This window comes from Austrofundulus limnaeus, unplaced genomic scaffold, assembly GCF_001266775.1.
Source record: "Austrofundulus limnaeus strain Quisiro unplaced genomic scaffold, Austrofundulus_limnaeus-1.0 Scaffold1064, whole genome shotgun sequence".
In the NCBI taxonomy this organism is placed as follows: domain Eukaryota; kingdom Metazoa; phylum Chordata; class Actinopteri; order Cyprinodontiformes; family Rivulidae; genus Austrofundulus; species Austrofundulus limnaeus.
In genome coordinates this window covers 39,073-51,281 of record NW_013953466.1, presented here as the reverse complement: position 1 = coordinate 51,281, position 12,209 = coordinate 39,073, and the positions used below count along the sequence as shown (strand labels likewise).

The 12,209-nt window shown below is 39.1% G+C and overlaps 1 protein-coding gene across 2 annotated transcripts in view; it reads right to left on the bottom strand.

The window, feature by feature from the left end:
* The window catches only part of LOC106533968 (ribosomal protein S6 kinase 2 alpha), a 50,444-nt gene that overhangs the window by 2,601 nt on the left and 35,634 nt on the right, over positions 1 to 12,209 (bottom strand). The window contains exons 5-21 of one of the 2 annotated variants that reach the window (XM_014030455.1): positions 8,841 to 8,921; positions 8,634 to 8,713; positions 8,065 to 8,171; positions 7,907 to 7,944; positions 7,180 to 7,322; positions 7,023 to 7,093; positions 6,847 to 6,935; positions 6,707 to 6,771; positions 6,521 to 6,623; positions 6,241 to 6,374; positions 4,200 to 4,322; positions 4,027 to 4,116; positions 3,783 to 3,941; positions 2,320 to 2,481; positions 2,150 to 2,226; positions 1,949 to 2,066; positions 1,729 to 1,866 (exon numbers count right to left, since the gene is read on the bottom strand). In XM_014030455.1, the coding sequence (XP_013885909.1) occupies positions 1,729 to 1,866; positions 1,949 to 2,066; positions 2,150 to 2,226; positions 2,320 to 2,481; positions 3,783 to 3,941; positions 4,027 to 4,116; positions 4,200 to 4,322; positions 6,241 to 6,374; positions 6,521 to 6,623; positions 6,707 to 6,771; positions 6,847 to 6,935; positions 7,023 to 7,093; positions 7,180 to 7,322; positions 7,907 to 7,944; positions 8,065 to 8,171; positions 8,634 to 8,713; positions 8,841 to 8,921 (1,778 nt within the window). Of the gene's footprint in view, positions 1 to 1,728; positions 1,867 to 1,948; positions 2,067 to 2,149; positions 2,227 to 2,319; positions 2,482 to 3,782; positions 3,942 to 4,026; positions 4,117 to 4,199; positions 4,326 to 6,240; positions 6,375 to 6,520; positions 6,624 to 6,706; positions 6,772 to 6,846; positions 6,936 to 7,022; positions 7,094 to 7,179; positions 7,323 to 7,906; positions 7,945 to 8,064; positions 8,172 to 8,633; positions 8,714 to 8,840; positions 8,922 to 12,209 lie in introns of both variants that reach the window. The other variant, XM_014030454.1, reaches the window with a different exon arrangement.

Genomic DNA, 12,209 nt, shown 5'->3' with positions numbered 1-12,209 from the left:
TAGAACCTGAGGCGGGACCTCGTGCGCAAACTCTGACGTGCGGCTGTGATTTATAAAGGAAAGATATTCAGAAACGTGCGTACGTACGGTTTTATAAATCAGAATTTTTTTTTTTTGTCGTACGCCATTTCCGCCTTTTGGCCGTACGTTCATTTTTAGTATGGTTTCCACGCAATCCTTTATAAATGAGACCCCAGGTCTGTATATGAGAGGAGACTGAGAGACTTTCATATATTATATATTGTAAAAAGTCAGAAAAAGGCCTTTTTTAGAGGTTTTCCCAGCACCCTTTGCAGCAGAGACATCATTTATTTAGATGATTTTTTGTTTTGTTGATGAGTTTGTTGAAAAAAATTTAAAATGTGAAACAAAAGGGACATCTTTGCTTTAATCTGGGGCATACAAATATGTGTTTTATGTGAGTGAGTCATGGACTTCCAGCTAATCATTAATTTTTTTTATTTTTTAATGTTTTAATATACAAACTAAATTAAAAGAAACATTATTTTTTTCAATGCCTCTTCCCCTTCCCATGCACYCTCTTCCTGTTTCAGTCTGAAATACTACTATTATTTAATATTATAATAACTTTCCTGGAAGTTTAGCTTTAAAACAGACGTGAACGTTATCGTCTGTAATCCATGAAGAATTCTGAGCTGTGTCGACTTACATTTGTCATATGTTTGGTTTGATATCTGTGTTAAAGTTTAGTTATTGAATGTAAATCTGACACCATGGCTGAGAGGTCTGAGCCAGGTGAATGGGTGAGGTGTTGTCAAATGACAACTTAATGTTAAGATATCAAATATTAACTATTCAGTTTCTGCCAATTTTATGATTTTTCTTTTTTTTRCCTTTTTGGTCAGTTTAGCCTTTTATTGTTAGCAGAACTAAGAAACTTGAGTAGAAGACATTGATGAAGCTAATATTCTGGTTAGTTGTTCTTTATGCTCAAATTATGTAACATCTATTCCATCAAATGATTCCCAACAAATTCAAATGTTCATAATGAGGCAGAAATGCATTAGATAAAGTAAAAACAGGAGACAGGGAAATGTAAAAGCAACACATGGAAATAAAGACTTGTGAAAAAAAAAAACTATAAAAAAATTCATGAAAAAAATAAGAGGCACAAATGTATCTGCAAGTACAAGTAAAAATAAACAAATATTTATATTTAAAATCAGTGACATCTCATATTACTGCTATAATATATAATTTGTTGGAACGAAGCTGGAAAAATGAAGGTTAATTAAATTATAAAACATGATGCAAAGTTCTCCCTTTTAAAAACAAATAAGTGCATTTCAAGTGTATATATTTATTGGGCCATTTATATATTTCTGCTTTTTTTTTAAAAATTATGTGAGCTTCAGTCCTCCGTAAAAGTCGGCGATGCATATGAAGATTTTTAATTTTTACTTTTTTTTTTAACTTTCACAATCATCAAACCATCTTATAAAAAGGAGATGTGTGAGCAGCTTCAATTAAACTTTTACCTGGACTTTTATAATTAATCATTTTAGAGTGATTTAAAAAAACATTTTGACAGCCTCAGCATTAAAACAAGAAAGTCTCTGGCGCCCCCTCACAGGAGGTTCTTTAAAATGTCACAACTTGCTTCAAAACAAACCCATTTTATTTGACTACATTTCCCTAAATTGACATTTTATAAAATTCTAACCCATCTTTAGCTGATAAATGTAATATTTATAGAACTTCTGTTACCTTGACCAGCTTGGGGTCCTGGTGTGGGAGCTGGCTGTTGGGTAGTTTGTCTCTGTGGACGATCCAGGGGTGTTTAAGGACCTGTCTTGCAGTCAGTCTCTGATGAGGGTCCACGTGCAGCATCTTGGACACGAGCTCCTAGAAGCAGCAAAACATCACATGAGTCGGATCCTTTCCAGACCTCTGCGACCGGATTCAGAGTTAATAATCTGAGGTCTACCTTGGCAGCATCAGACACAGTGTCCCAGTTGCCTCCAGCTAAACTGAAGTGACCGTTCCCTATCCTGTTCAGGATCTCGTTCGGGGTGTCCTCAGGTCCGTTAGCAAAAGGAGTAAAACTGGTGGAAAGGAGAGCGACGGAGTGAATATGAAGAGCAGCAGAAAAAATCTTAAAGAAAGACTTTGAGGTGTTGGTATTCACCCCGCCAGCATGGTGTAGAGTAAAACTCCCAGACTCCAGATGTCACAGCCTTCATCATAACCCTGACGCTTCAACACCTGCAAGCAGGTCCAACCAGGCGTTACACCAGAACGTTCAACAACAGGATTTTCTTCTTTAATTTCACCAACCACTCATTTAGACCTGCTCACCTCAGGAGCTACAAAGTTAGCGGTGTAACACGGAGTCATCAGGAGGCCGTTGTTGGCGCGCAGCTGCTTCGCAAAACCAAAGTCACAGATCCTGATGGACTCGGGATTCCCCGATTCATCGACGTACAGGATGTTGCTGGGTTTCAGATCTCTGTGGACCACCTGAAGAGCAACAACAAAAACAACAGAATGATGGAATTAAGTGTTCATGGTAAATGGATTGAACTTGTATAGCACTTTTAAGTCCCTCCAGATCCCAAAGCACTTTACACTACAGACATTCACCCAGTCACACACATAAAAATCATCTCAGGTAGAGTGGAGCAACAAAAAACACCTCGGTTTCAACGTTGAACTTTTTTCAGTTTCATAGTTAACACTTTACTAAATAAAACAATTACAATTATCACAGAAAAAGCCCTAGTATTCCTTTACATACTTTTAATTTACTTTTAATTTGTGTTTGGTAAAAGATTTTTTTGTTGTAACAATGCTTGTTGACAATAAATCTTATCCCGTTTGAAAGCCTGTTAATTTCCTTTTAAATGGTGCCACATTTGCAGAATTGTTTAATAAATTTACTTTGTCGTTTTTGGAGGATCTGTAATTTTACAAAGCATTTTTTGTAATCATAACTTTTATTTCTCTACATTCAAAAACATAAAAAAGGATACTGTCACTTTTTCACTTTAAAATTTAACAACTCATTATACGTTACAAATTTAAATATGAAAGTTGATGATGCACTCTGAAAAAAATGACGAATTGCATTTTCTTAACTAAGTCATGTCAACTGGTTCCACTGAACCAAGAAAAGTAAATTGCTTTAACTAGTGGAACCAGCTGACATAACTTGGTTAAGAAGTTCAACACTTCATTTCTTAGAGTGTGTGTACATGTAGCTTTACTTTCCTGATAATTCTGTYCAGTTTTATGACTTTTATTRAAGTACTTTTCTTATTCATAGAATTCATTTTRACCAGTCATTTTCTGTTAAGTTTTTCTTTTATTCTTACTTAATTATCTTTAAGRACCTCTGCACATTTGAAAGGAACATGTATTTGTGGGATGAGCAGTAGAGCTGAGTATGTGYGTTGTGAACAGGAAAAATCAGCCAAATCTCTGACATTACCGAACAGCTTATTTAGCTGTWGCTTTTGACTCTTGTTTTCAGCTTCTGGTACCCTCATGTGCTGACAATCAGGTGTTTGGTAGAAGATTTTGSTTTGTGGGAGGAAACCGGAATACCCGGAGAAAACCCACGCATGCACATAGAGAACACGCAAACTCTACCCAGAAAGGTTCTGGGTCGGGATTCAATCCGGCGACCTTCTTGCTGAGAGGCAACAGCTCTACCAACTGAACCACCGTGCTGCACGGAACCAATCTACCAAACACTGATTTCCWTACGRTCTYTGCCAGGTGTATACAGAAACATGTGCTGCAGCTGTGGCTGTTCTCACCCCCTGTGAGTGGAGGTACTCCACCGTCTTGGTGATGGTGTGCAGCACAGAGCTGGCCTCTCGCTCCGAAAAGAACTTCTGCTTGAGGATCCGGTCCAGCAGCTCTCCTCCTCGCATCAGCTCCGTCACCATGAACACCTGCTTACCGTTATCGTACACCTGGGACACGACCAGAGGTCAGACAGGCTCACCGCATGTGAACGTTCCTGCTCCACCTACAGCAGAAACATAAAGTCTGACTCACGTCCTTCAGTGTGATGATGTTGGGGTGTTGTCCGTATCGAAGCAAAATCTCGATCTCCTCAGACGGATCTGTGCTGGTTTTGTCGATCACCTGAAAAAAGCAGCTGTTTGTTGCACTTTTTTTCCCCCCACAATTTTTCTTTACATGACAGAGTTCTCGTTGTTTACTCGTACCTTGACAGCGTATTCAGTGTTGGTGACTTTGTGGATACATCGCTTACAGACAGAGAAGGAGCCCATGCCGATGTCCTCCTTCAGTACGTACCCGTCGCTGAACAGAAGGTTCTTTCCGTGCAGCTGCTGCAGAGGAAGTGAATAAAATTAGAAGAGTTGCAGACTTAAAGATGAGGGTGGAGGATGGTAATAGATTTTTTTTTTGTGGGGGGGTTTGGGTTTATTTGTAGAAACACTCTTTTGCTTTAAATCTACAGCACACAGTTAATTCCTGCTAATATTAGGCATGAAATAAGTTTCCCAAGCATTTTTATCGAGGAGGTCTCAAGGTTTCTTATAACTTCAACAAACTAGATCTGAAATTTAAGTACAAATAATTACATGATTAATACAAATAAATTACTTACAATCCACTAAAGAGTGTTTTTCACATCGTTCATAAACTTAATCAAACTTCATTAAGAACAAAATTGTTTCATTTATTGGGAAAAATAGGTTTTGTTGTATTTAATGGCAGCAAAACATCTAAAACAGGCAACAAAYATGGTAAAAGTAATAAGAAACAGCTAGAAGAGCATTGTGCAACTAATTAAATTCACTGACGTGTCAGAAGACACGGAAAAGAGAACTTTAGAAGTAAAGGCAGGCAGAGGTTCAGCAGTCTGTGAGAAACTGCAGCTACAAATGGTAGACCAGTTTCAGGARAATGATCTTCAAGGAAAACATTGGTAAACTTTGAATATCCTTTTCTATTTATTTATATATATCCTATTTATTGCCACCGGAGCTGACAGGAAACCACACTGGCGAAAAACCAGGAAGTACATCAATTTATACATGGTTCTTCAATGCTTGRGTTCGCCCCCTACTGACCTACGGCTGAATCACAGGCATTCAGACAAAAATCTCATCTACTGTTATCATAACGTTTTAATTATGTGTTATAATTCGGACATGTAACTAATCTATATCAATCAAAACATAATAGATTAAACATTGTCCATTATAAAAAGGAAAACCTAAAAATATAGTGTTGTGCTTTTAACATCAGTACTAACCTCTAATAAATATAAATTTCTTCAATCCCATTATCTAGATCAGTGTTTCACATCCTTTTCAGACCTGTGTACCCCCTGAGCCATTTTGTCATACGACTAGTACCCCAACTACCCYACTAGTACAAAGACGATTCTCCAAAACTGTAATGTAAAACAACTGGTTATTAAACTGAATAAAYCAAWTTATTTAACCCCCTTAACTAGAATATTTAATTCTCAGGCGTTTTATTCTTTTCAACTCAAATTAAACAKAGAAATATGTTGRCTAGAAAGTGAATAAGTAATMAAATAAATAAACCAGGTAATGGCAGGTACAGGAAGCAGCAGCGTCCACAATACTGTARATCAGAAACTCATTCAAATAAGCAAATTCTGTGAAATTCCTCATTTTATACTGGATTCCATTTTGTTTTGTCAATTCTGTGATTTCGTGTGCATTTTCTGCACTGCGGATATCACAGGGACCTACGTAGGCCTACATCCCTGTTCTTTTTTTAGTTTTTACACAACTGGGAAATTTTTTCCACGTACCCTCAGTAAAATGCTCACTTATCCTTGGTTAGAAATCACTGATCACATGACCCTGTTCTAACTTATGTTTCCATCAAACTAAAAATMACTTTTTTCTCATGAAAAACTTAATTTCTTAGTTTCAAAATTTGATATTTTTACTATTTTCCACAGTGAATAAAATGTGTTCAGCAGATTTGCAAATCACTGCATTATGTTTCTATTTATATTTTACACAACAACCCAATGTTTTCAGAACTGGGTTTTATTTTACTTCCTTGGTTTTTAAACTCATCTTACAAAAATAAGCAATAATAATATTTTTTCAAACATGAAGMTTACTAGACATTTAGTTGGAAATATCAAAATGTATTCATCTAAAAAAAAGGGTCTCTTTAATTTTCTCAGATACGATTCACTCTGTTGCTTCGTTTGAGCCAACAAACATGTCCAACATGTGAATATTCGCTGACCTGGACCACCGGGTGAGGAGGAGCCTTCACGGTCTCTGCAACGCCTTCCTCCTCCTCCAACAGAGTCGAAGCAACAAAGCTGAAACCTCTGAASAGCTGATGAGCTCCTGCACTGGGTGGCACGCCAGGGGAGTCTTAAAATAAAACAAGAAAAACCCAGCAGGTATTAAAAACATCTTTGCCCTTAAAGAAAAGGAACACACACCTTGAACCACAGTCTGTAAGGATTTAAGCTCAGAGATGGAACTACAGGAGCCAGACCACGTCTTTGACCTCTCACCTTTCGGCGTGCGAGATGTGAACTCTGAGTCAAAGTAAAAAGTATCGTCTGGTCGAGCTACAGCCGGCCTGAACGGAGGTTTTGCTTCTTTTCTAAAGAGTTTCTGAAAGAAAGAAAAACCTATTTGTTAACTACGAGTCAAATTTTGCATAAAACAAACCCAGACTTTAATAACCAAATACTCACATTCCAGTCTATAGTGGAGAAGAAGCCGTGTCGCTTTATCTCCTCCGCWCCGTCAGAACCGGATCCTAGGAGGAAAAGCATTCAGCATCATTACCTTTCTGTGTGAAAGTGAGCCACATATCCTGCCATCTGATCCTCACCCAGTCTGTTGGCAGGGTTCCTCTTGAACAAGGCCCTGAGCAGAGACTGGGCCTCTGCACTCAGGAACTGAGGCATTCCTAAACGCGCCCTGCAGGGAGGGACACAGGGTTCATGTTAGGCCCTGGTGCTGGCGGCGTGGTGCCACGCGTCAGTGCAAAATCCAGACTTTACTCACTTCAGAATCAGATTCATAGTTTCTTTGCGGTCCTTCCCTTGAAATGGAAGTGCTCCTGTTAACATCTCAAACTGTGAGAGGAAAAGTAAGTCAGTGTAGCTGAAAACATGAGATGTATATTGAAAAAAAAAGACTGGCTCTTTGTTAATCTGCTCACCATCAGTACCCCAAATGACCACCAGTCAGCGCTGTGGGTGTGTCCCTGCCTGTTCACGACCTCCGGGGCCATGTACTCCACAGTACCACAGAAGGAATAGGCTTTCTTCTCGTGATCGATGGCTTCTTTACACAGGCCAAAATCTGGACCAAAACACAAGAAAGCATCTCACGTCTTAGTTTTATTTTTTTTAAATAAAGAAACTAATGCATGTGAAACAACAGAGGAGCTCTGCCGGCAAAGTGTGACTCCTACTGCATCTGTGAACTTCCTCAGGTCACCTTTGCTTCAGTGGCAGCGGGGCCCATAGCTGTGATAAGAGTTAACGAGGGAAACAGGCCTAAGATAAACCTGTCACGGCACTGTGAGGAATGAAGGTCAGCAGGGTGAGGGAGATTCAGGTGTGTGTGTGTGTCCTTGTTTCTGCTACAGAGTGAGGACCGTCGTTAGTTTTTATTGAACAAAGTGAGGAGATTTTTGAGAAGTAAGGACATTTTCCTGGTCCTCTTTTTTGCAGTTAGGTTAGTTAGGTTTAGAGGTTTGGTGTGAGCTCAGTTTTGATTAAGGTTAGAGGCTAGGTTTAGGGGAAATGTTTGCATAAATGCAGTTATAAAAATGAATGGAAGTCAATACTTYGTCTTTAGTTTGATGCAAATACAAATGATGTGTGCGTGTGTGTGTGTTCTATAAAAACGTTAGGGTATAAAGGAAGCAGCAGCAGACTCACCTGTGAGTTTGATATGTCCAACCTCGTCCAGGAGAATGCTGAGAAGAAAACACGAAGACATCATGTATCGTATGGAACAAATGTTCATTTATCTCTACATTCTTGCTTTGGAAAATATCCCCTTTTATCACTTCTTCATGACAACACTTTGTTCTTACTTTTCAGGTTTGAGGTCTCTGTAAATGATACCCAGGCTGTGAAGGTGGTCCAGCCCTAAAGCCAGCTCAGCTAGATAAAACTTCACATCCTCCTCTGTGAACATCACCTGAAAGGTTTTGGGAGAAACAAATAACACAAGAGTCATAAACAACATAAWTAATAATAATAATTAAAAGCTGCAATCTATGCCATAGTGTTTAATTCAGATGATATGTTCAGAAAGAAATTCTTTGCAGCCGTTTTGGACAAACCTTGAGAATAACATTATGCTTAACTTCACACAGTTCTGTGAGACTTTGCTAAATCTGTTAGCACTCGCAGTATGTGTTGGAGACTACTCTCAGCTACTACCTCACCAGGTTTTAATTCAAATCTGAAAAACGTTGAAAAGGTTTAAATCCAAAAGTGAATAAGCTGTAAAAAATACATCTAGTTATTAATTTCTGAAAGTTTCATTGCATCTGTCTARTGGTTTATGAGATGTTTTGCTAACACAAATAAAGACACACTCAAATCGTGACCCTCAGAAGTCAGAAGAATCAGAAGCCTTTTCAAGAACCAGTCTCACCTCTTTAGAGAGTCTCGTGAAAAGATCTCCACCTCGGAGAAAATCTAAGATCAAGTACAGCTTCCCCTCYGTCTGGAACGCTACAAACACACACATTCCACTCAAATGTAAACATCAAACTGTTCAGTGCAGTGAGCTGACCAGATCAGCCGATACAATGAGATTATTAACATCTGGAGGCAGATGTGAAAACATCAGGCTGCTCACCGTAGTGCAGTTTGACAACAAACGGGTGGTTGACGTCTGCCAGGATGTCTCTCTCCATCTTGGTTCTCACACGATCTCTAACTGCAGGATGGACGAAGAGAAGAGGGGTTCATTTATTACATGAAAATGAAATGTCTCCAAACAGGAACCTGATGAGAATTTAAAGATTTTTATTGCAAATAAACAGAACAGGTTTTGTAAATTTGTTTTGTGTGCTGATCTTAAACAGTTACTTAGATCTTTTGGTTAAACGATGAATGTTATGTTTCTGTTTTAAGCAAAGTTTCTGACAGATTCACCTCAAAAAGTACTTTTCTGTCCATCCTCTGGAATTTGAAAACGATAGAATTTGTCTGTGTCCACCCAGAAACTTTTAGATTTGAAGACAATCATGTAGTTTAGGAAGCAGGTCTAGGAGAGCAAATTTATTCTGACAAAGTTATGAATGAAACTCCAATAACAAGATTATTTTCTAATGTTCCAAACTGACTGTTTAGTTTAGCATGAATTATCTGAAGGAAAAATATACTGCCTGGCCAAAAAGAAAAAGTTGCAAACTGGATTTAACTAAGGTCTATGATGTGGGGTTGCTGCATTTGGTCAGGTGTAGGTTCAGCAACAGTATGTGCTGAAAGAATGAGGTCAGCAATGCCACACCGAATGTGTGCCGTAATCAAAGCTAAGGGTGGTACAACCAAATATTAGAGTGTGTGACCTTTTTTGTTGGTGGCGACTTATTTTTTTGTCCAGACGGTGTAATAATTTTTTAAAAAAGGCGGAGTGCTTAAGAAGCTGAAACCAAGATGCTAAAGCAGTAATATACAAAGCAATAACTTATAAGCCTAAAGTAGCAAAACACTAGATGAAAAAAGGAAAAGGCCAAAAGTAACAATAAGTTTAAAGTGGTAAAAGGATAGGTACAAGCAGCAAAAGACTAGCTAAAAGCAACAGAAATGAGTTAAAAGCTAGAGAGCAAAGGGTTAGCCAAAACCAGCAAGACTAACAAAAAGCTAAAGCAACTAAAGGCTAACTAGAAACTAAAAGTAGCAAAAGGTTAGATAAAAGCTAAAAGTACCAAAATGCTAACTAGAAGCTAAAAGTAGCAAAAAGCTGGATAAAAGCTAAAAATAGTAAAAGGCTAACTAGGAGCTAAAAGTAGCAAAATACTGGATAAAAAATAGAGTAGCAAAATGTTGGATAAAAAATAAAGTAGCAAAATGTTGGATAAAGCTAAGTATCCTACTTCAGCTTAAAGTTGCAGAATAGTAAAAAGCCTAAAGTAGAATAAGATGGTAAAAATTAAAATATAAGCATATTTCTTCAATAACAGTGTTTTTCGTGGAATTGAAAATATCTCAGTATATGTCTATAGGGAAAAATACTTACAAATAAAGATAAGTACTTATTAAAGCATAAAATGTACAAAAACTAAAAGTCACCACATCCATTTCCTGAATAAGATTCATGGTTTGATATATGAAAGACTGAAATGGCACGAAGTATGCATAAGTAGATTGCAAAAAATAAAGAGAGAAATTAAAAATGAAACCAAAGTGAATGCTGAATCAACATTTTGAACATTGTGTAAAAATATATATAATTTACTACATTTATTAAAAAGAAAAAAAATTAAACATGTCTCATGATTTGTTCATTTATAGTTAAACACAACAGCTGTGAGAGTGTGTGAACTATTTTCATGCCTCTGTTTACCAAGAAGAACAAACCACATCATCTGTGCTCAAAGCTGTAAAAAAAAAAGAACCACAGAAAGTTGGGGGTGGTCTTTGCCTTTACATTAATTTGTGTACTTGTATTTGACTAACAGGAAACTATACACAACTGAGGCTAATAACCACTATGAAAAAATCCCATCAAAGTAAAAGAAAAAGTATAAACGTAAGGGTTATACTGTTTAATACTGCATGTATTACAAAAAGGTGAATTTGCACCATAGCCTATCTTAGCATCTTGAAATTGACCTCCGTTTCCATTAGAACCTCCTGCCATTTCGCACACTCCCACTTCAGCACGTTGTCATCACAATAATGCTTCAGGGGAGGGGTGCTCTGTAAGGCTGGAACTCGGCTGCAGACTGAGCTCCAAGGAGGAGCTTTGGGTAAATAGGTGGTGCTTTGTACCAGCAAGCGTTTAGACAGCTCCACATGGCTACCACAGGAGATCCAAGGATTCAAAGCAACACTCTGGGTAAGTTTTTTATGAGTGAATGACATTATAACATGGAGGATGTCATCACCACCAGGACTGTGATCTGTCACCCGAATCAGAAACCCTGGCTGAATGCAGAGGTGCGCTCTCTGCTGAAAGCCAGGGATGCTGCCTTTAGGTCTGGTGACCAACAGGAGCTCAGGAGGGCCAGAAGAGAGCTGACTGTAGGAATAAAGAGGGCAAAGGCTTCATATGCTCAGAAAATCCAGGGTCACTTCACCTCCAAAGACCCACAAAGCATGTGGAAGGGCATCAAGTGCATCACTGACTACAAAACCAGTGCTGCACAATGCACTACAGACCCCACTCTGCCTGAAGCCCTCAACGACTTCTACGCACGCTTTGAGGACCATGACACTCCACCCAGCACCAGACTTACCCCCCCACCTGGAGAGGTGCCACTCAGTGTGACGCCAGCAGAAGTGAGGAGGACCCTGAAAAGGATCAACCCACGAAAAGCTGCTGGCCCGGACAACATCCCRGGACGGGTTCTGAAGGACTGTGCTGATCAGCTCTGTGAGGTCCTGGCAGACATTTATAATGCATCCCTTTTTCAAGCBGCTGTTCCCGCCTGCCTGAAGACCGCGACCATCATCCCGGTCCCAAAGACATCCACAGTGAKGGGTCTGAATGACTATCGGCCAATAGCCCTCACGCCGATAGTCACAAAGTGCTTTGAAAGACTGGTAATGACCCACATCAAAGCCACCATCGATGTCACCGTAGACCCTCACAAGTACGCCTACAGGAAGAACCGCTCCATAGAAGATGCCATTTCTTCTGTGGTCCATACTGCTCTCACTCACTTGGAGAAGAGGAACTCCTATGTTCGTCTGCTATTTGTGGACTTCACATCGGCTTTCAYCACAATAATACCTCAGACCCTAATAAATAAACTCTCCTTACTTGGACTGCGCACTTCACTTTGCAACTGGGTCCTGGACTTCTTGACCAACAGGCCGCAGACTGTGAAGATTCACAACATCTCCTCCTCCACCACAGTCCTCAGCACTGGCTCCCCACAGGGCTGTGTGCTGAGTCCCCTCCTGTTTACGCTACTCACATACTGTATGACTGCTCTCCTCTCCATCCTGGCTGTCATATTGTGAAGTTTGCGGATGACACAGCAGTGGTTGGAAA